The sequence below is a fragment of the Marmota marmota genome, unplaced genomic scaffold (genome assembly GCF_001458135.2).
Source record: "Marmota marmota marmota unplaced genomic scaffold, marMar, whole genome shotgun sequence".
Taxonomy (NCBI): Eukaryota; Metazoa; Chordata; class Mammalia; order Rodentia; family Sciuridae; genus Marmota; species Marmota marmota.
In genome coordinates, this window is record NW_025999949.1 from 7,531,875 (window position 1) to 7,557,236 (window position 25,362).

The window sequence follows — 25,362 nt, forward strand, 5'->3', positions numbered from 1 at the left end:
TAAATTACTGAAATTATTTTTCTGATACATGATAATATAGTATTTTGCTGAGTTTGCAGAATTAATTCCTGGCTTGATTATTTTAGGTGGAGTATGATATTCTTTGTATTCTACCTCTCCTAAATGGCAGAATTCACTGGGAAAATGGATTGTCATTTGAAACGTTTTCATGAGAATGTCCTAGTTATTGAGTCATATATATGATTTAGTGTGTGTGTGTGTTTGTGTGTATGATAGCTGAATATCATAAGATCGTTAGTAAACCTTGCTAGAATTCTTTTTGAAATTTTAAACTTTGAAGATTAAATATTATTTTCTTTTTTCATCTTAGGGCACAGTCAGTGGTGTGCTGCTAGTTACTCCAAATAATATAATGTTTGATCCACATAAAAATGACCCATTGGTTCAAGAGAATGGCTGTGAGGAATATGGCATCATGTGTCCAATGGAAGAGGTGATGTCAGCTGCAATGTACAAAGAAATTTTGGATAGCAAAATAAAGGAATCCTTACCCATGTAAGAGTGAAATTTTTGCTCCTTTGCAATTTGTTTACATCTAGATAGTGAATTCTGTTCTAATGTTCTTAAAAATATTTAATAGTTTTTATACATACTTTTCACTTTATTAATAATGAAACAAAAATATGTGTAGTATTAAAACTATTATTCTTAATACAACCAAAAGTAGTTAGCAATTATGTTAGGTTTATGTTTGTATCTTTGGTCAAGAACCAGATATTTGAGAAGTAACCTGTAGTACTGATTAATTCAATGTTTATCAGTTTTCTTTTTTAATTTAGATAGAGTATCTAGAATTTTGACTTACCTCTGTGAGTAATCATTGTCAGAGATAGTTTTTAAATTTTCCTCAAAAGGCCTAAAGAGTGAGTGAGGTGCAGGATGTGGGACAGGCCACAAAAATAAATACTTGACACTGCTATAACCAGAATAGTTTTATTTTTTAACTTATTGATTTTTACTTTTGCACTCTTCACAAAAGTACAGAATGTGAAGGAGAAAACTTGAAAGTTGTATTATTAGGAAGCGTTAACCTTGTAATACACTGTTCAGGGGATTCATATGTTTCAATAACATGGGGATGTGTCATAGACTTTGAAAGCTGACTAAATTAGTGACCAGAGAGAAAAAGAGGAATGAGAAATAAAAGGAGAAAATGATAAAATATAGGTCTACAGACAATGAAAAATGGAAAGAAAGAAAACTAATATGTAGTAGAAAAGAACCTCCCTATCCTTCCGTGTTTTACTTTGGCAACAGTTTAAAAACTGGCTTCACTTTGACTAATACTGATATTTCCATCCCTTTATGAACTCATAGGTATGATGATGGCTGTTTCAAAATTGGCTCTTGGGCAGAAAATTTATAAAGGAGAACGGAGCAATTGTTTTTGTCTCTGATTAAGAATAGATGAGTTGTTAGGATATGTGTAATAGAATAAAAATCTCTTGGAAAATTCACCAGTATACCTTCCAAACCATACATATTATTTTGGCGTGATAAATTAATCTTTATAGACACAGATAATTAGAACGTGTCATCATCTTCTTCTGTTGATTATGTTTGTAGATCATTATTCAGAGTCACATTCAGCAATTAAGTATTATTGAGGGTGGGTGGCGGGATGAGACAGGAGAAAACCTAAAGAATAAGATTCAGAGAGAAAGAGGAAGGTTATATTTGGGAATATACAATCATTGGTGAGATTTTTTTTTGTTGTCCTACTTTTCTATTTGTTTTATGATATTTTGGGGTTATCTTATTCTGAACAATATGTCTGTTCTACTAGGATGTTCTCTTTTTTCCTTTCAGTTCACTGTTTTGTCATTTAGAGTATCATGTGGAAAGACTATGCACTAAATCCATACTTTAAAACAAAAATTCCTCCAGAAAGAAATATCTTTAAATCTTGCCATATAGATTAATAAAAAAGAATATTTGGCACCAAATTAGATAAACAAAGCATGAAATTATTTGCAGAATAATGCCATATGTAGCAAAAATGCGTTGAAAATTTTGATTTGTCTTTTTATACTTTCTAGAAAGTTGATTTCAGAGCTACTGTCTGGAACTATATTGAAACAGTAGCAGCTTCATTGGCATAAATGTTTAGTCTTTAAACATATTAACTCTGAAGAGTTTAGCACTTACCTAAATATATTTCCTATTAGGCTCTTATTTTTATCTCTTACCCTAAGGGTCTTATAATTCTATTGTATAGGTAAGATTTCTCAAAATTAGTGTCCAATTCCAAGAACTCATAGATGCAGTTTAAATGAAATACCAGTAGATGACACTATTGTATATTAAATAACACAAGTTAGATGCTTGTGTTAATTAAAAGATGAATCCAGTACATTAGAGGCAGAGATATAAATTGAACTTCAACTGAATAATATTTTAAAATTTTTACTTAGTCTAGTTATAAAAATTATGCAGATTTATTACAGATAATTTGATAAATGCAAGAAAGAGAATGAGATAAAAAGATGTACAACTTTTCCATACAGAGAAGTAACTATTTTTATGTTACTTTCCATTCTTTCCATTTATAGTGTTTTTAGGTTGTCCTCCAATTGTATATGTATAAATATTAATACTGTATCCAGTAAGAATTCATGTAGTTTCTGTTTGCCACAAGATACTTTTAACCATCACTGTAAATTGCTGATTTACATTTCATGAAAAAAGATGTGTACTTACTTTTTTCCAGAACTTAAACTATGGCCTTTGAACATGAGTGTTTGTCCAGACAAATGGCAATAAAGAAGTAAAGCTGAACCCAATTATGAATCATTCATTCCAATGTCTAAATTCTTTACCTGAATAAGTTCTCTTACAACTTTTATTTAGGATTATTAGCTTAAAGATTTCCTGAAAATAGTTTTGCCTCAGTCTGTTGAGATTGTTTTTAAGCCTTCTATTTAAACCTTATATTTTAATTCAACCTCTATTTGAATGTAAATGAATGCTGTGTGTGTATATAACAAATCGGATGTATTCATTTTATTAAAAGATACAACATTTTAATTGAAATTTTCTTTAAGCTATTTTCTATATTCCATCAATGAGTAAATATTAGTTTAAAATTCTAGCTTCAGCCAGAATTATGTTATCAAACTTTCTTTGATTCCTTTCAAGGAAATCTTTTATTGTTGTTTTCCAAATCTTAAGCAGTTACTGAAAAATTGAATGTGATTACTTTCTCCTTGTGAATAAATCAAAATTTTTGTATTCTACTGAGACATATACTTTATCTTCTTTGAAAAACCTCTTCAGTGATATTAATTATTCAGTTGGTGGAATATAAAAGACAATTTTTAAAGTCTAATAATATTTAACTTTGTTTAATGACAGAGAACCAGATCAGTTATCAGGAAAGGACTTCTGCCATTCAAAGAAAATAACAGGAATTAATACTGAGGAAATGGACTCAAGAATCCGTGATGCAGGTAATGATAGTGCCAGCACTGCTCCTAGGAGTACTGAGGAGTCTCTTTCTGAAGATGTGTTCACAGAATCAGAACTCTCTCCAATACGAGAGGAGCTTATCTCTTCAGATCAGCTACGACAAGATAAGTCATCTGGTGCATCATCAGAATCTGTGCAAACTGTCAATCAGATTGAAGTAGAATGTTCAATGGCCAAATCAGAGTCTACTAGTACTCTTGATCATTCAAAATCCAATACTGAACATTCTACAAATGAAGTTGGGGCTTTATCTCATGCATCTGATTTAAATAATCTGGAAATGTCCACTAAGGGAGGAGATACAGTTACAGATAACCTTCAAGAATTATCAGCCCCTAAAGAACAAAGCACAAGTATAAAAGGTCATGTAATCCAAGATGGTTTTCGTCATGAGGATTCATTGCACCAAGAAGAGAGTGGAAAAGAAAATATGCCTTATGGAGAAACGACAGAATTTAAACAAAAGCAAACTGTTGACAAAGGCAAACAAGGAAAGGAACAAAATCAGGACTCGGAGACAGAGGTAGAAGAGTTACGTAAACTCTGGAAAACTCATACCATGCAACAAACTAAAGAGCAAAGGGAAAATATTCAGCAAGTGTCACAGAAAGAAATCAAACATAAAATTATATCTGCTGATGGGCATGTAGAAGGTAAGTGTCAAGGAGCTTATGAAGTTAGTTCATTTTATTGCGTGTTGTCTCTTCTAACTGACTCAAACACTGCTGTATCTTAGACCAGTCTGAAAGATAATCAGGTAGCCCTTGTTTGAAGTTACTCTGGGGACAAGTCTTTGATACCTGCTGTCTTTCGTATCCCAAAGATACAGGTTCACAAAATGAGAATCTTTTGTATCATTTTTTAATATTCTTGACTGAATGCATTCTTTCTTAAATAGCAGTTTGTTTCTTGGAAATGCACAGAAGTTTTGTAATAACTTGTTTATTCCATTGTGTCTCTTAGTTCTTAATATGCCTTTATCATTGCACATATATTTTAATTGAAATTTATACTTACCGAAGTTGTAATTTCATCTTTCTTTTAGAAAGTACAATTGGATATAAAAATCTATTCCTAGAATACTTCCAAATATCCAGAAGTTTCATCATCATCCTATTATATGTTTTCCTTTAAAAAAACAGAATAAATTAAAATATCATATTCTCTTTTAGTTCTGTTTTTGGTAATATTATTTATGAAAATTATAAAACAGTCTCCTAATATACTGTGCTTATACTTACTGCATTATGGGTTAAATGGGCTCATATAACAGCAAACATGTCTAGAATTAAGTAATTCCATTGAAATACTGATCCCAATTTACATATGAACTAAAAATTGTACTAAAATATACATGAAATAAATTTACCATTTTAACTGTTTTTTTAATTGTGGTAAAATATACTTAAGATTTACTGTTTTAACCATTTTTTAGTCTGCATTCTAGTGATATTAGGTACTGTGACATCCATCACCAACATCCATCTCCAGAACATTTCATCTTCCCAGACTGAAACTACATACTAATAGTAAATGGCCATTTTCCCTTTCTCATAGCTGTTGGCTACCATTATTCTACTTTCTTCTCTTTTTGACTACTTTACGTACTTCATTTAAGTGAAATCATGGAGTTTTTTGTTTGTTTGTTTGTTTGTTTGTTTTTTGTGTGTGTGTTGGTGTGGATCATTTTACTTAACATAATGTCTTTAAGGTTCATGTATGTTATAGCATAGTTAGAACTCTCTACCTTTTTAAAGCTTAGTAATTAATATTCAGTTGTATGTTTGTCACATTCTGTTTATTCACTTTGTTATATCTTTCTTTTTGCTATTGTGAATAATACTTTTGTGAACATTGGTATACAGATATCTGTTTGAGTCTCCTTTTGGTCTTTTAGACCACATATGAAATTACTGGATCATATGATAACTCCATGTTTAATTCTTTGTGAAACCATCTATTTTTCATAGTGGCTGCACCATTTTACATTCCCATTAGCAATGCATAATGATTTGTTTTAATTTTTAAAATACTAAATAGTCCTTGCATCATCCAATTGACATACCCTAAAGACCTAAGGATTATATTTATTAGAATATTAAAAAATACATTTAGTTGAAGCATGTTTTTATAAAAGATTAACTAAAATCAAGGACTATTTCCTCTATAATATTTTTATTTAGAAGTAATATTTATTAAGGAATATATGAAAAATATAGGAGGCTATTAGACAATTTATAAAAATTACTTGGGATTTATCACCCAGAGGCAGTCATTATTAACATTTGGAATATTTGTTGTTAGAGGATCTATGTGTTTATATGCATGTGTGTGTGTGTGTATGTGTGTGTGTGTGTGTGCGCATAACTTTGATATTTACATGTAGTATACTTATAGATTTCTTTATCTGAAATCAGGTTTACACTATATATAATATTTTATCCTGCTTTTTTTTCCACTTAACATTTTTGTCATGAATATTTCTATGTTATAATTCTTTGAAAACATGGTTTTAATAGCCATATGATTTATTCAACCATTTTCATATTGTTAAGACTCTCGGTTGTTATTAGCAATTTATATTATGAAGACATTTGCTTTCTTTGGTATAAATCATTCTTATGTGAATATCTTTATTTGAAGACTTTTACATCTGATTTTTGCTTATATTTTGAAGCCTTTGAAAAAGATAAAATTATGGATTCTGTTGAATAACAATAATCTGTTATTGGGATTGTTGTGGGGGTTAGGTGAGATCCTTTTATAACCAGATAGATACTAAAAGGAGAAAAATTGGTAGGTATTCATAGAGTCTATATTCATATAGTCTATAGATTGCTATTTGGTTTCTTTTTTTATATCATGAAATTAATTTTAAGTATTTTTTAAGTAACCTGATACTCTACAACAGGGAAATATTAAAACTTTCTGAACTTTATGACTTTGTAATAAAACTATATAATAAATATAAAGCTGAGAAATACAGCTATGAGAAGAATGCTTATAGTTCCTCCTTTTGACCAGATGTAAATACTGAGGCTAAAATAGATTATATACTTCCCACAGTATTACACAGAAGAAAAGCCATGTACTTTGTATAGTTTTACACAGAAAAAATGCCAAAAGGTACCCAGATCTCTGTAAGCACACTTCCTTTCATAATATGCTGCCTTTGCAAGCTAATTAATGTCCGGATTTCATGAACTCAACTATATTATCAAACACTCAATATACTTCATATCTGTATCTTTGGTAGGGAGAGTTAAAGATTATTCAGGCTTAATTAACTGTCCAAATAAATGAATGAATCTATGTTTATCACACTTTGTGTGTATGTAAAAATTCAGAAACTTACTCATCTTTTGTCTATAATTACTATATTAAAGTAAGCCTTACAAAATCCTGCAAACTTACTTAGATGCCATTCTAAAGACTGATAGAGAATATGCAGAAAATTATAAATGTATATGTGATTACTTTTGCATAGTATGTCTAAACAAAAATTTAATTAAGAATTTCCTGAAACTTTGCATTTTTCCATTAATATAATTTCACTTTATTAACTTGGCTCTCTCTTTTGGTCTTGCTGTGTTTGTGACTTCAACTTTGTTGGGAGAAAAATACAGGTTACTTAAGGTAATTCATCTGAGTAGCAATAAAATTAGTTTTTATTCTGTAATTAGTCTGAAGTTGAAAGGTAAGATTACTTAATCTAAATTATGTGATGCATGAGGATTGTATAAATACTGTTTGGCTCTTACTTCTAGGTTCTGCACTTTTAAAGGAAAAGAGAAGAAATAGATTACATAAGTTTTTGTGTCTCAGAGTTGGAAAACCAATGAGGAAAACATTTGTATCCCAAGCAAGTGCTACAATGCAACAGTATGCACAAAGAGATAAGAAACATGAATATTGGTTTGCAGTGCCACAAGAAAGGTAAAGTAGAATAACATAAAAACAAAACCTTGAAAACATTAAGATTCCATGAATTAAATTTATTTTGTATACCTGCATACCAGTGACAAAGTACTGTAAAAAGTAGTTTCTAATTAAAATTGTACATTAAATCTGTTTAAAATCATTTAACTCCTGCTTTGTACACTTAACTTTATCCCATTTTTAATTATATCTTTGGAGTTTATTGTTAAAAAAAATGTGACTATGTATCCAGTTTTAGTGGCAAAAAAAATGTTCTTTAAGATATCTTAGATATGAAGGTTCATCAAAATATTAAATGAGGGGCTGAGGTTGTGACTCAGCTGTAGAGTGCTCGCCTAGCACATGTGGGGTGCTGGGTTCAATCCTCAGCACCACATAAAAATAAAAACAAATAAAAATAAAGGTATTATGTCCAACTACAACTAAAAAAAGTATTTAAAAGAAATATTAAATGATATGGCCTTTACCTGAAGGCAGGTAATAATCTAGAATTATAATCTCTTTATTTCAATTGCCTCAAAAATATTGAATGCATTCTATATATATGACACTAAATTAGCTACTAAAAGGATGTAGTATTTTCAAGCTGTTTTTGTGTACATTAGAGCACAGTAAATTTCTTCATTATAAGTTTAATCAATTAAAAATATGTCTATTGTTAATAAATTATAAATATTGATATTTTAAGTTAAATTATTAAGTTGATCTTTTAAATACTATATATCCAATAGAAACTAAACAAACTAAACAGCCTAACAATTTGCCATCTGCCATAATCCACTTAAAAACCCATATGTTCTCTTTTTTTATTTTTTTTTTAATGGGTATTAGGATTGAACTCAGGGTCACTAGACCACTGAGTCATATCCCCAGCCCTGTTTTGTATTTACTTAAAGGTAAGGTCTCACTGAGTTGCTTAGCACCTCAATTTTGTTGAGGCTGGCTTTGAACTTGTAATCTTCCTGCCTCAGCCTCCCTCCCGAGCTGCTGGGATTACAGGTGTGTACCATCACGCCCAGCCTATATTCTCCTTTAATAGTTAAAAATTGCATCATTACATTTTTAGCTTTGTATTTCTATTTTCCATTATGCCTCCTCACAGAATTTTATATAAGGTATTTTTATCTTTTATTATTCGTTGCAACAAACTACACATACATAGGCACTTACATATCTGCATATATGTATACTGAAATTCCATTTATTTCATAACTTTCCATTACTGTTGTCAAAATAATAAAAAGCCTAAGATTTTACCCACTTGGAAGCTTATAAATCAACCTGCCTTGGTTTGATACATGGTGGCTGAAAAAAGTCACAACAATAGCAGTAATCAGGTTGTTCATTGAAAGGATGAGGAAGGATTCAGCATCACTTTTTCCCTTTTTTATTTTCTTTCTAAATACTGAGAGGCTTTGTTTATATAAAAGTCACTAACACTCAAATACTTTTATTTATAATGTCATTCAGTTCTTTCAAGTTGTTTTATTATGTTCCAAAACTTCATTATCTTTCATCAGAATCGGTTTTAGTGATCAACAGTAAGCAACTCCATTGAAAACTCCTTCAGTTTTGTGGAAATCAATGGATTAGAAACAACTGAATTTTACAAAAGAAATTATTACCCAGTTTTATAATTCTCCATGTTTCAATACCAATCTTGGGCAGCCTGGAAGTAGTTATACTTTAAGGAATATACCATTGTAAAAATCTGAATGGAAGATGATACACCTTTCTTTTACAAATTAGTAAAGGTATTTTTAGCAAAAGCAGAGAAGGAGTAAATCTGCACACCATCATTATTGTATAATTCTTAGGGAGATTAGTATGAGATGAGAGAAATACAGAAATTATAGAGAAATTGATTCCCTTAGAACGATCTTAAGTGTCCATATACCTCTTAGAAAAGATTTCTGTGTTGCTTTGAGTACTACTGCTTTGGGGGGTTATAATGATAAAGTTCTCCCTATTTCCCTTAACCCATCAGACAATGAGTATGCCTTCAACAAAATGTGGTTACAGTAAATAAAGTTTATGGTATGTTTGTATAGTTCATAAATAATTAAAAGGGATAGAGCCAGATAATCAAATTCGTCAGTCATATTGAAATGACTCCAATGAAAATTTTAACTAAATTTAGTTTTTCTGTTTACTCTTGGTTATATTTTCATTTTTACAAGGAAGTTTGTTTTAATAATGTCCTTTCATATTGGCTAATGTTCATTTAAAAGTAATTTTACTGGGATTCTAAGCTTTATTTTTAAACATGACTTAATTTATATTGCTTTTGGTAGGGACAAATTATCTGAAAGATAAAACAGTACCCTTTATGTTAGCTGTCACATAAGGAATTACAGGTTTTTTTAAAAAAAAAATATTAGATTGAATCTATAATTTCCATAGTTGTTGTTATTGTTATATATGAACAGAAGGTTTTATAATGAATTTTCAGTTATTCATGCTAATTGAAGCCAATAAAGTACAGATATTTAAAATATGTGTTTGGCCTTTAAATGTATTTCTTAAGAAATTCAACAGCCTGCTTTACTATAGGTAATAAAACATTGGAAAGAGGAACCAGAGATTTTAAAGACTAGATCATCTATCCCTGAGTCAATAATTAAGTATGTGTTACTGGTATCATTTAAAAGTTAAGGAAATTAATTTCTGTTAAATTGGAAAACTTCTGTACAATGTCCAGGTTTCAAAATAGGTAGCTGATAAATTGTTTACTTATATTTAATCATTAGATCATTGTGTGAATTAGGACAAAGTTACAGATTCAATTTTCTTTCCCATCACTAATATCTTTAAAGAGGAAAAATATTAGCTATATATCATATTTGAACTAGTCAAAGCATGCCAAAGAAATTCTGAATATGGTTTTTCAAAACAACAGAGTATAGCCAAATAAATTGTTTTTAAGTTAATGTTTTTCCAATGGGCTTTTTATATAAAGTGCATTATATTTTGTGTACATTTTGTCAATAATTTTACCAAGATATCTCACATATGATTTTGTAAATGTAGTTAACAGCACAGAATACTAGTTATAGTAATACTCCCTTGTTCTAATAGGACGGACCACTTATATGCCTTCTTCATTCAGTGGAGTCCAGAAATATATGCAGAAGATACTGGTGAATATACTAGAGAACCTGGGTTTATAGTAGTAAAAAAGATTGAAGAGTCTGAAACAAATGAGGATTCTACTAATCAAGCAGCAGCCAGAGAATGGGAGGTAAGAAGAAAAATATGAAGATTTCATTTATTTTTTTTTTACTTTGTATGAATTTATAATTTTATGGTAGTATTAAATACAAGTTATCTTTGTACAAAGGAGTTATTTTTTAAAGGTACAGAATGAATCTGGCAGTAGTTTTAATACCATTTGTTACTCTGCTTTTGATTTAAAATACTAGAAGAACAACCCAGCAGCTTCTAGATGAATTTTATTCAGTGTATTTTAGAATCTTTATTTTCAAAGGAGTAACACTGTGGCAAAGATGGAAATAATATTAACTGCTGTTCTATTAATTTTATTAAAACTTTTATTGCATATTTGATTCATTTTAATTTCATCTCCTGCATGGAGGGAGGTGTAATACTTATTGAACATGTGGAGGCAAATAGCAGTTCTTTCAGACCTAAGCATTATATTGACATGAGTTTAGCAATAGTAATGTTAGGGAATGTTAGCTTGTGCTAATGTAATAAAGTTATAATTTTTATGTGCTCAAAGTTAATGAACTTATTTAATTGGCCAAATAAATATTGATATGCTTTATTGAACTCCATTTAGATCAATCTGTTGAGATTAAATGATCTCATTTCACATGCCTTGAGTTGTATGGTTGATAGATTGACAATACAGTTTTTCTTATTGCCTGAATTAATCTATTCTTGATGTATTAGAAAATATAGAGCAGATGCTAAAATGTGATTATCAAAGAAATCAGTTTTTGTTAATCATTTGGTTAATGTTTGTGGTTGTTTATGTTATATGAATTTATTATGCATGAACATAACATGTATAGTGATTAGCAGTATACATGGCATGTCTTTTTTAAAAGGTGAACTTGATTGTGAATGTGTCTACTTTCGTTCTGTGTGGTATATACAGCATCCATTTCCACTGTAACTTCAATTTAATGGAAGGAAAGAAGTGACAGTTATTGAGCATTTATATTGGAATCTTTTAAAGCTTAAACCAACATTATTAATCATCATACCAGCTTTATTCATATCCAAAATGGAAATGACTTGAATGCCCATCTGCAGGAGAATGAGGATAAATTTGTGAATATTAATAAAATTTCCAGTAATATAGAGCTAAAAAAGAAAGATCAGAAACAGGCAACAACATTAGATGAATCTCTTAGGCATTCAAATAAAAGAGACTAGGCACAAAAGCATATATACTATGTAATTCCATTTACATCAAGTTCAAAAGAGGAAAATGAGCTTAATAGTCATCAGACTGCTGGGGGTTGAGGAGATGGCTAAGGAGCAGGAGGGAACTTTATTTTAATCAAACACAAGTTATGAAAAATCTACACTTATACTAAGTAACAGTTAAAGATAAAGTAGAAAAGGATAAAATAAATTAGAAAAATATATTACCTAGCTAATTAGGATGTAGTGACAACTGGGATATGAAATAGTTTCTAACTTGGATGGTGAAGTGGTGGACAGTAATTTTTACAAACCAGTAAGCTTTGAGACCTTTCCCTCAATTAGGTTGGAGCACTTAACTTTGGAAACAACAGACTACTGATATTTTGATTCAAAGGCTTGCTTATGAAGTAAAAATGATGCTACAATAAGATATATCCGGAGGTACTATGGCACATTACTGTATCCCTGAGCTATATATGTCACCATCCACGTTCAAGAGGCTCTGTTCTTGAATTCTCTGAGAGTCTTGGATTTCATACTGTCACATGTTTGGGGTATACCCATCTTGCTGCGTGAGACCTCAAAGATAGAGCTTTTTAAGCTAAAATTGCTTGTTCGCATCCTTTGGGTGACTTTTTATTCTTTTGGGAATTAAGATCTGGACCCAAAAAAATGTCTTGCAAAATTCTTTGTTATAAAATTAATTTTAGTTCAGTTTTCCCATATTCCAAACTTATTAATTAAAACATCAAATCCTCCTAGTATGATAAATAAAAATAGCTAATAACCTGGCTTTTTTGAATCAGCTTTAATTGATTTATTTAGAAATTCATTTCTTTGGCTTAAGCTTTTTGATTAATTTTTAAAAAATTAGTCTATTTATTAACTTCAGTAGGTTACATAACATAGTAGTGTTTTTCATTTTTAAAATGATTGGTATGAGCTGGGCATGGTGATGTACTCCAATGATCCCAGTAGCTCAGGAGACTGAGGCAGGAGGATGGTGAGCTCAAAGCCAGCCTCAGCAACTTAGCAAGGCCCTTAAGCAATTTAGCAAGACCCTGTCTCTAAATAAAATATAAAAAAAGACATGGGGATGTGGCTTAGAGTTCATTGTCCCATACAAAAAAAAAAAAAAAAAACCCACAATATTGAAAGGAAGTTGTTTTGATATATTTCCTACCTCTCACCTTTGCCAAAGTATTGATAAAACAATGTTCCATTCACATTTTAGTTTCTGAGACAACTTGCACTATTTTTGGTGTTTGACATTGTTTTCTCAGTCAAAGCTCAAGGTATTAAGTATAAATATAAATATGTACTGCTTATTTCTTGAACCTGTATGCCATTATTCTAAAGATTTTAGAATCTGCCTTCTGGTTAGCTAGTTTTTAAAATCATTTATATAATCTGCACAGTTTTATTTTAATTTCTAGTATTCTCTCTTAATTTTATAAATGCCAAATATTTAAAATTAATATAAGCCATAAAATCCATCATATTATATAATTATTGGATTTTTTTAACCCTTGTGTGGTTGTTGTCTTATGTTCTCAGATTTGCTTGCAGAGCTGCTATTAGGTATTGCCATAGTTCTTGGGTTTCTCAGAGAATACCTCAAAAGAGGTACTACTTCAGCTTTTAGGAAGCATTATATCAAAGGGCTTCAATAATATGCTTAGTATTTTATTTACTAAATGTCCAGGTAGGAATTATTCTGGTGTTCATTTTAATAAACCAATATTTTATTGTTATTAAAGTACAATAATAGCAAAATTAAAATTAAGTCATATAGCAAATAAACAACAAATAATAAATTCTCCTGATCTCTTCTCAGCCTCGCCAGAAAATCCACATAGAATTGATTTTGTCAAAAAAATGAAGGAAGCCTTTGTGTCTAAATTCGCTATATAGAGATTCATTTTTTCAGATATGGATGTTGAATAGATAACCAACAGAATATGCTATACCTGATGGCTTTTTCTTTGTTTTATTTTGAATATCATACTTTTTGGAACACATTCAGTATTTTTCATTTTAGAAAAATCTGGCTGGAAGTTATGACAGGTTTTAAAAATGCCCTCCCCCAATTTTATAATATTGCTGATGGTTGTATAGGGAGAATTCGTGATAAGAAGATGGTGTGTGACCAGTATGCACTGTAAGTTTGAGGACATTCTAAGGCCTGTGTGAAGTTGATGGTGTACCGATGTGGGGGGAGTCTTACAATGCTTATGGTAGGGCTGATTGACAGGAATGAGGGGATGGCTAGTATGTGGGAAGGGAGAGTATTCACTGTAGAGTATGCTATGTCCCATGTATGCTAGACTGAAGTGTGGGCATTATTGTGGGTGTTCAAAAAGTGATGTGCATTTGAAGACATGATGCTTGTGTAAAAAATGACAAGATTACAGGGGAGGAACAGGTTTACCTTAAAATGGAAAAATATATTCAGATATACAATTAAAGTGTTGATATTGTAGTTAAAATTGAGTTCTATGATTTTTGTCAATGTATAGTTTAAATATATTTCTAATTTAATCTTTTAAAAGTTCAATTATATGCAGAATACTACTGCTTATTGAAGTATAGTATATGTAAGCATATTATATATAAATACCTTTTCAATAAATAAGATATTAGGAAATGTAGTTTAATATGGACATCTTATTTTTTAAAAATCACATAAAAGATGAACTTTTATACAATTCATAGCTGTAAAGAACAGGATTTTATTACTGTATGAGCAAATAAAAGAATGTTAATAGAAATCATTTATAAAATTTGGGAGGGAATCTGGAAATTGTGCTTAATACATTATTGTGACAAAGAAACTTGTAGTATATTTATTTAGTGTACTGGTGTTTGGAAATATATGCTCTGTATCTTTAAAGTTTTGAGCCCTTTCTCTGTACATTTGGGTACTGTGCAACCAAACTTTAGTATGGGAAACCTTCTTTTCCCTCCCTAGCTTTACAGTCTCCACTCAGGACTATCTTTGCAATGGATACTACTTAGTGATTAGCTCTCTGTCTTGTCAATCAAATCTTTGTCTCTAGCATACTATTTTGTCACTGTAGTAAGGCTCTGGTGCTGGAAATTTATCTTTGACAGAGGAAGAATGCTTTTGAAAACAGTTCTTACGTGATTTGATGTAACTTTAATTTGCACTGGGAAGGAAATGTCTCGACTCTGGTATGGGAAAAAAGTGAGAAGACATCAACCAGTTAATCATAAATATACTCTGGTAAATCTTAGTCAGTTATTTCAGTCTATATATACTAGTCTTTTTCTGATGACATGATCCAAAATTATGCAGTTTCTGAAAGTATTAACAGAATATTTATGGAATTCAAAATTATATGATTACAAAAAATAACTTTGTTGATTGTAAATATTTCAAAAAAGAAAATTAGTAAGGGACTGTAATTTTGTGTTTAAAGGTGTTTTGATTCTACTATTCTCACTAAAAAGAAGAAAGATATCCAATCTTAATTGCTACCTTAATGTTTTTATTTAAATTTAACTTTGAAGGGAAATATTCATATATTTTTCTTGCTTAAAAATAAGAGTAGGACAGAATAAAATAATTTGTATTGAGTAGATTGCAGACTAGATTCTGTTATAATGTTTGTTTAAGTAATCTGAGAAAATGCTTTTTTAAAGGTATTCAAAAGTTTTTAGGCAATACTACCTAATACAAAACTTTAAAAAATATTCTAGTAAAGGAAAACTTATGTTAACTGTACTATTTTGAGAATTCTACTTATTATTTTTTCTAGTTACTGTTTAGTGTAAATGTGTATTATTTGTTAATTATGATTTTTTTTTTTGCTATAATTATTGGTTAAATAAGGGCAGATACATACTTAAGACCGGAGATGACTTTGAAAAATGCCCCCAAAGCATCTCTCCTCTCTTAAATGTTTTATATTTCAAAAATAACAAAATGATCTCAATTAGTGTTATTTTTTAGTTATAATTTCAAGTTTATGTTATATATCAATCCAGAAGGTTTTAGGCACCTGAAATAATTGAATTTGCATTTGTGATCAGAGTTGCCAGATTAGCTAAAGCTATTAATATATTTTTGACTAGTAGATTGAATAAACATCATTAATTTATTACAGATACAGCAAAATAAATCGTGGATATTTTAATTTTAAAGTTCAGTGTAATGTATATCATAAACTTATACTCACCAGTTCCTGTTCATTTTATAGGAAGCTACTATGTAATTTTATCAGGTGTTTTACCATTTTTCTGAGCAATTATGCTCATCAGCTCGCTCTTTCTATACATATAGTAAATTATGGGCCAAACTGATTTATATGGATATTATATATATTTTTCCTATATATTTTTTAATTTATTTATTTTAATTAGGTATATATGACAGCAGAATGCATTGTGATTCATTATGTACAGTTGCAACACAACTTTTCATTTCATTTAACTTTTACAGTAACTTTGAAAGTACAATAATATTACTTCCCATTTTAAAGATAACAAAACTAGAGCATGGAATGGTTACTGAACTGAGGTGTCCTGGAGTACAGAGACAGCTTGACCCTAGCACAAATTTTTTCCTTTCTCAGGATGCCTAGAAGTCACTCTAAAATTATATAGTGTTAAGACTAGAAGACAAGCTCCACTCTTACTTTTCTAGCTGTATTTTCTTGCTTTATAAAATGGATTTCTTATGGAGCTGTAGGGCAGGGGAAAGACGTAAGAAAAATTGGGTTAAAAAGGGGTAGTAATTCTTTCATTTGTTTATAGATTGAGATTCCTTATATAAGATTTTGCAGAAGACAAGGGCTCTTCTGTATTAAAACTGATAATAGAAATTGTTTCTTCTGGAGGAGTAGCCATACTTTAAAACAAATGAAATTTATTATTCTGGGACTGTTTTTTGTAGCTTTTTAGGATTATTCACATATTTCACTAAACAGATTAGTAGTAGTATTTATAGACTTTAGAGATAAACTGCCAAATAGAACTGGTAATAAAGTCGCCATATATCTCTTTTAACCTTGACAGTTTTTTAAATGCTGATCTATAGTATAACAGTTGACCCTTTACAGTAACCTTGTGTGACAGATTATTTTCACTTTATAAATTAACTAATTTAAGTCTCATAGAAATTAAGTTTATTCCGATGAACAACTTAAACTTTAATCTTCAATTATTCATTTACTTGAAGCTGTTCATATATTTTGTATACTCCTCTCCTACACCCTACCTTTTTGGTGTCTGTCAATAATTTATGTTTTCTTGCAAGTTATAAATTCACTTATAATAGGATTTAGGCTAATCAGATTCAGTTCATAAATTATTAGATATCAACATTTTTTATTGTCGCTATTAATAATTCACTGATTTTGTCACCAGATTTTTGTTTGTTTTATACCCTCATATCTAAAAAAGACAGATTTTTAAAAATTTTCTTTCAAGTATGAAAACATAGGAGAAAAGCTCCTGGTGATTTATTTACATCTGTGTAAGAATTCTCTCACATGTAGAATTGTAGGAAAAAACTGACCTCAACTTGAGATAAGAATAATAAAGATGATAAAAATAATTACTTCTTTTGATTCTTTATTGTTCTAGACACTTAACCTGAGTTAACTTATTTCTTACAACCCTGTAGAAGTGTTTCACTTTATCATCTCCATTTCATAAATGAAGAAACGGGTATATAGCAATCATGTAACCAATAAGAGTCAGAGCTGAGGTTTGAATCTAGGTTTTCTGACTCTAGTTCATGCCTTTAAACTCTTTGCCATTCTCACTCTTAAAATCTTCGATATATAAGAAAAAGTTTTTTTTTAAATCTCATGTATTTAATGTATCAGGATATATTTTATATGTACCTTATTCTTATTTATTCCTCATGAAATATGAATTAATGAGGATGTCATTTCCATTTGAAAAACCAGAAATTAATTAAATGAGGTTGTTTCAATTCACAAAACTACTAAAAACTGAATCAAAAGTAAGGTAGAGTTATAAACACAAAGCCATATTCTTTCCACTATATTATGCTGCCTACCTGTAGTACACATTCACAGGAAATTAACAAGTATTTATATCTGCCTTATTATAAGGAAAACATTTTTTCCTCTTTATCAATTACAACTTAATGGAGAAGATCTACACATGTGTTCAATATAGAATTTTTTTGTTTTTGTATTTGAGTCAATAGTCAAAAAGTATCAGATATACAAGTTATAAGACATAATAATGAAACTAACATTTGTGAATACACTAACCAGCATAAAAACTAGAACATTACTAGTGTACTTGCATCTGCCTATGTGTTTTTTGTCTTATCTACTCTCTCCCCCCAGTTGATAATCACCTCTCTCAATTTTGTATTACCTATTTTCCCCCTACCTATAAATTACTAGATTTTAAGTTTTAGAACAAATTCAGATTTAAAGAAAAATAAAATGGAAATTGTAGAGAGTTTCCATATACTGTCTTTTCCCTAAACACAATTTACTGTATTATTAATACATGGCATTGTGCAGTACATTTTTTCAATTTATGAACTAATATTAATACATTATTTTCACCCAGAGTCTTTAGTTAGCATTGGGGTTCATTCTTTGATGTTCTATAATCTGTGGGCTTGACAAATGTATAATGATATGTATCTACAGTTATAGAATCAAAAGAGTATATTTTGACTGCCATAAAAATTCTGTGTTACACTTATTTTTCCCTTCATTTGTCCTGTGATCACCTGGTACCAGCTGATATTTTTATTGTTTCTATAATTTTGCCTTTTCATGAGTGTCATATAGTTCAAATCATGCAGTTTGTAGCTTTTTCAGATTGGGGTCTTTCACTTTATGTTGTGCACTTAAGATTCTTCCAGGTCTTCTTGGCTCTTCAAGTAATTTCTTTTTATTGCTGAATAATATACCATAGTATAAGCTATATCAGTTCATCTATTCACTGATTTTGTCACCACTACTACTGAATGACATCTTGCTTGTGCTTCCATATTTTGGCACTAATGAAAAAAGCTGTTGCAAACTTTCATGTGCAGATTTTGTGTGAACATAAGTTTGAACTCATTTAGGTAAATACCAAGTAGTACAATTGCTGAATCATATAGTGAGAATATAAGAATCTGCCAACTGTCTTCCTAAGTGACTACACAATTCCTAAGTGCTCTAACAAAGAATGGACAATTCCTATCAGGACTTTGAATTTTGGTCATACTCATAGGTGTGTACTGGTATTTCATTGTTTTAATGTGCATTCCCCTGGTGAAATACGATAGTTTCATCTGCATATCTTCAGTGAGATTTTTATTTGGATCTTTTGCCCATGATTTAATTGGGTGATCTGATTTCTTACTACTGTTGAGTTTTAAGAATTCTTCATATATTTTGGATAATAGTCCTTTATCAGATATATATGTTGCAGAGATTTTCTCTAAGTCTGTGACTTTTCATTCTTTTTAGTGTCTTTCACTTGGCAGAAAGTTTTACTTTTTTAAAAAAAATTTGTTATACATGACAATAGAATGTATTTTAACATACATACATGGAGTATAACTTCCCATTTTTGTGGTTGTACACTGGTGGTGTATTCGTGTAAGGACATAGGAAAATCATGTCCGATTCATTCCACTGCCTTTCTTATTCCCCATCTCCCCTCCCTTCTCTTCATTCTCCTTTGTGTAATCCAGTGAACTTCTGCTCCCCCAACCTGATTATTATGAGTTAGTTTTAATGAAATCAAACTTCTTAATTTTTATAATTGTACTTTTATTGTTCCATCTAAAAATGTATCATCAAATTTTAGATTTTTTAAATATATTATCTTCAAAGAGTTATATAGTTTTGTGTTTTCTATTTGGGTGTGTGATCCATTTTTAGTTGATTTTTGTGAAAAACATAAGGACTTTGTCTTAGTCAACTTTTTTTACATGATCCAGTTATTGGACCTTTCCTTTCTTCATTGATTTGTCTTTGCTTCTTTGTCAAAGATCATTGGATTGTATTTGTATGGATCTATTTCTATGTGCTCCTTTCTATTCTATGTATTCTTATTCCACTACGTTGTTTTGATTACTAGAGCTTTATAATGAATCTTGAAGTTGAGTAGTGTCAGACCTCCAACTTTGTTTTTTTTCATTATTAACTTGGCTATTCTGGTTTTTTTCTGTATGCTTCTCATATAAACTTAGGCATTTCTTTGCCTAAAGACAAAATAACTTGGTGATCTGTTAATTGGAATTCTGTTGGATCTATATATCAAGTTGGGAAGAGCTTATACCTTGATAGTATTGATTCTTCCACTCCCTAAACACACAGTCTATTCATTTAAATCTTGTTATTATCATCAGAATTTTTTAGTTTTCTTCCTATAGATCTTCTATGTATTTTTTAGATTTATATCTGACTATTCCATGTGTTGGTGCTAATATAAATGGTATTTTTAAGTGAAAATTCCATTTTTATGCTGTTTTAATTTTAAATTCTTGTTTTTTATTGGAAAGTAATTGCCATTTTTACATTAATCTTATACCATGCAAACTGGTGTCACCATTTAACTGCAGTAGTATTTTGGTTGATTTGAATGGTTTTCTGTTTTCACAGTCATGTCATCTATTAACAAAGACAGTTTTATTTCTTCCTCCCTATCTGTATACTTTTTGTTTCCTTTCCTTGACTGACTTAATTATATGGACTTCCTGTATGATGTTGAATTGAAGTGGTAAGGAGGGATATCCTAGCCTTGTTCCCAATTTAGTTGGAAAGAATCTTGTTTCTCACCATTGTTTGTGATGTTTACTATAGGAATTTTTTTTTTTGGCGGGGTGATGCATGTTCTTTACCAAGTTGGGGGAATTCCCCTCTATTCCTTGGTTGTTGAGTTAACACTTAACATACATGAGTATTGGAGTTCTTTTCTGCATCTGTTGATATGATCACATGATTTTCTTCTTTTGCCTGTTCATATACATCTGTTGACTTTTAAATGTTGAACCAACCAGCCTTTGTATATCTGGAATAAATCCCAATTGGTCATTGTATAATTCATTTCACATATAGTTTTATTTGATCTGCTAGTATTCAATAGAGGGTTTGAACATGTATTTTCATGACAGATGATGGTCTGTAGTTTTTCTTTCTTGTAATGTCTTTATTTGTTTTTTTATTAGGGTAATGCTGGCCTCACAGAATGAGTTAGTAAGTATTTCCTCTGCTTTTATTTTCTACAAGAGATGTGGAGAATTAGTATAATTTCTTCCTAAATGTTTGTAGTTATTTACCAGTTAATCCATCTGGTCCTTGTGCTTTCTAATTTGTAAGGTTATTAAGTATTGATTCAATTTATTCAATAGAGACAGGCCTAATGAGATGATTTGTTTCTTCTTATGTGACTTTTCATGGTTTCTGTTTTTCAGGGAAAAACATTCTTTTTTCCTCTCTCTACTTTTAGTTGAACATCTTACATGATTCCACAGTCATCTATTGGCATACCTATTACACTTAATTATTTTAAATTTTTTGTAGTGGTTGCCATAGTTTTTTCATTGCATGTTTTTTTTTTTGTTTTGTATTTTAAGGTAGTATTCTGCTTTCCATACTTTTCAATATAAAAAATAGTTTTCAATTTTGAAAATCATTTATTCGAATACTTCTTATTTGATATATCTACTTTCCTAAGGACATGCTGTGCCACATCATGTACATCAAGTTTACTCCTTTCCCCATCCAGTGAGGAGGGCATTGATATTGAGGTATTTTTGGTTTTTGGTTTTTGTTCTTAAAAAAAAAAAAAAAAAGATTTGCATGAGCTTGCATTTCTATACTTTGATTGAAATTCCCTGAAATTTTGTTTCTTAAAAAGTCAAGTTAATGAATATCTTCTTCTTGCTTACTGAACAGTAATAAAAAAAAAGAATCTTTGATGTCCCTAATGCCATTCGTCTTCTTTCCAGTTGCATGATTTTGTGGTCTGTATTTCTTCTATTCTTTTATCAAATCACAAATTAGTCTTTATTATTTTATTCAGACAATGTTTGCTCAGATTTATATACACATTTATCATTTTAGTTGTTTTCCATTCCTCCTTGTATCTCAAATCATTCTTTGGGGATTATTTTTCTTCTTCTTGACATATATTCTTAGAAATTTCTTCTGTGAAGATTTATTCATGGTTAACACACTGTTTCTGTGTATCTGAAAATGCAGCAAGCCCTTCTTATCCTTGAGTTCCACATCTGCAGATTCAACCAACCATGGATTGAAATTAGAAAAAAAAAATTTGCATCTGTACTGAACATATACAGACTTATCACTATTGCCAGATAATAGAGTATATAACAACTATTTACATAGCATTTACATTGTATTAAGTAATATAAATAATCTAGAGGTGATTTAAAGTACATGGAGGATGTGAATAGTTTATATGCAAATGCTTTTTGTACCAGTTTGTATGAAAGACTGAAACATCTGAAAGTTTTTGGTGTCTGTGTACGGTCCTACACCCAAATCTTCACAGATAGTAAGGACAACTGTATCTTTATCTCATCTTGGAAAATATTTTTGCTTGTAGGAACAATCCAGGTTAACCATCTTCCACTATAGGATACAGTGTGTTTTGTGATTTTTCACTGCAACAGTCCTTCATCCTAAATTTATATTTGCTTAATTAATAAGTTTGAAGGTCTGAATTCTAAGATGATTTGTATTTGCTGCTGGAAAGTCCACTTTCAAGTTAATTGAGATATGTCAATTTTCTCACTGGTTACTTTTAAATGCTTCTCTTTATGTATTATAAAGTTTTACTTAGTATATTATGTTTCAAATTCTTATTTAGGGTATGGAATGCTTCTTGAATCTATTCTTTAGTCAGTTCTTCCCAGAACTGACTAAAGAATAACTCAGGTTATTATGTCTTCAAATGTTTTGTTTTTGCTGGGACCTGATTGTAACAGAGTATATCTTTTTTTAGTATTTCACACACAGTTTATGTCTGATAGTTTTGTTGGTTGAGTGTTTCAGTTTACTTATGTTGGGCTATGCCTTAGGTTATCTTTCATTATGATTTTAGATTTGCTTTATCTTAGTTTGTGTGAATCTTGAATACCTGAACTAAGTGTCTCCCCTGCAGGAGACTCAGTTTAGTATCCATTTTTTGCTGATTAAAGATTTAGTGTCATCATCACAACACAGTATATTAACAGTAGTCTTCAGGAGGTGAATGTCTTTGTCTTTGGCATTCACAGCTACCAGCTGTTTTTAACCTTTTTTTTTTTAATGATAATGAAAGTAGTGGTAGAAGAAACTTTATCAGTGAAAAAGTTGATAATTTAAAACCATATTTAATAAAAGAACCTTATGATATTTTTATTTAAATTTTAACTAATGAATACGTGTCTCAAAAGTAACCTTATGTTTAACTCAGAATTTTATTCTTGTTCTGTAGATCATACATAACATTCAATATTATGTAAATCTTCTCTTTCCCTGATATGCTATGAGTAAACAAGAATATCACTTTTTTATGAGATTCACCTTTTGTATTTATTGTTTCCAAAAGTTAATATAATATAGGCATATTGTGATTACATAGTTTTGAATAAGTACAGGTTTCCTTTTGACTAGAAGAACAATGACTATCTGCTTTCTCATGAAAACCTTTGAGTTATCTACAAATATAATTAGAAAGTAATTTTTAAATGAAGAAGAGTTGTTCAACATTACTGTTATATTTTTAATTCGTTCTGTATTCTCTCTCTCTCTCTCAATTCTTCCAGTTATCGGATTTACACTGCTCCATTTTTCCTTTTACATCTCTATTATTGTAGTTCCATGAGTGTTATTTTGAAAACAATAGTTTTAATTAGGTAGAATGAAGCAAAGTTTTAACTATCTGTTTTATTTTGTAATAAAGACTTCTGTATGATGAAATGTAGTAGAACACATTATGTGACTTCAAGGTTATGTGACTTCAAGGATGCTGTTGTATGTCCTTTTGGTAAGCCATAACAGCTCAGGACTTATAGTTCCTTTTTCTTTAACATTTTTGAATACCAAAGTGTTTATAAGTGGCATTAGTTCGATGGCATTTTTCTTTTCTACCACCTCTCCTTTTACTAAGAAAGTAATAAATATAGTACAGTTACCAACATCTGCCAGACTTTTGTTAGTTTTTATGGCATTTGGAGTAAAGGGAGGGCTTAGCTTTGGGGGTAATCTCAGTAGGACCACTAAAATATCTTGGAAGGAGGACTATTAGGCCAAGGTGATATTTTCTTTCATGAGATTCTGATAAATATCATAAATCTCATATGTCTAATAGGTGATGACAATTTCGAATTTTCTTGACTCTTTGTTGTTGCTTGTTCATTTGTAATACAGATGAGTGAATTTTCATCCTATTTGTACATTGGTAATTTTGTGGGAAAAAATGCTTTAGGAGGAATATACTTTCATGTGTACAGTTCCTTTGTCAAAGACTATAGAGAGTAACCCCTTTTCTGCAGAGTGGAGTCATGATGTTTCATGGGACTTAGTTACTTTATTACTCAAGAAATGGATTTTTTAGCCAGACAATGAATATGTTTTTGATTGAAGATATTGGTTTCCTCAGCTGTGTAGCCCTAATAATTAGGAATGAGATATGGGGTATTCTGTAGAAATGTTTCGATTTTCTATTAGGTTCCATCTTTTTGGCAAAGTAATAAATACTAATATGGAGTATAATGATCTTCCAAGGGTATAAAAATTAATATGACTAAATCAAATTCAGTCATATATACTAGAAATCTACATCCTTTCATCCTTTTGTTTTGAAAGGAGGAAGTATTATTTAAAGACTTTCTTTTGGATAGTTTTCTGTATTTTTACTTATCAGGACATGAGTGATTATTAAAGAAGCAGTGAATTTATAAGTCTTATGAAGGAATACAGTTTTAAAAAATATAAATGAAAAAAGGCAGATTTGTGACATTAAGGAAACCATGGTTTTACCACATTATAATTAGACTTATGATGTCAGTGTATTGGTCTCTTATTAAATTCCTATTCTCAGTGACACTGATACAATTAAATTAAAATTGTTCCCTTTTGTGGGCATAATTCAACTTCACTTTGTTTCAGAAAGTATTTTTAATATGGTACATTAAATATTTTTTTTTAAAAACTAGTTATTATACAAACAGAGATTTGATAAATTGTGGTATAAAGTTATTAAGAATTGCAATGCAAAAAAATTGTGAATGTAATGCACTCCTCTATTGTGATGTATGTAAGAAATAATAAAATAAATTTTAAAAAATTGTGATCCAAATGAAAAAAAAATAGTTATTAGAATAGAGTTAACTGGAGGGATAGAAGGATTACAGAGAAATACATAAGTCTCATAATTTGAGAATTCTTGTCTAGGAAACTCTTGGATTGAATACCATGGAACAAAAATAAAGACAGGTATAATTCGCCATTAAATACTTTATAGAAACCTTTTTCTGGTCATAAAAAAAGCAAGGCCATAATTTTTCAT

General features: G+C 30.1%; 1 protein-coding gene across 11 annotated transcripts in view; it reads left to right on the forward strand.

The window, feature by feature from the left end:
* Oxr1 (oxidation resistance 1) overlaps positions 1 to 25,362 on the forward strand; it is a 322,826-nt gene that overhangs the window by 278,273 nt on the left and 19,191 nt on the right. For 9 of the 11 annotated variants that reach the window (XM_048802005.1, XM_048802006.1, XM_015486367.2 and 6 more), the window contains 4 exons: positions 332 to 516; positions 3,376 to 4,142; positions 7,257 to 7,425; positions 10,507 to 10,669. In XM_048802005.1, the coding sequence (XP_048657962.1) occupies positions 332 to 516; positions 3,376 to 4,142; positions 7,257 to 7,425; positions 10,507 to 10,669 (1,284 nt within the window). Of the gene's footprint in view, positions 1 to 331; positions 517 to 3,375; positions 4,143 to 7,256; positions 7,426 to 10,506; positions 10,670 to 14,503; positions 15,074 to 25,362 lie in introns of those variants that run through there. The other 2 variants (XM_015486370.2, XM_048802011.1) reach the window with 2 other exon arrangements.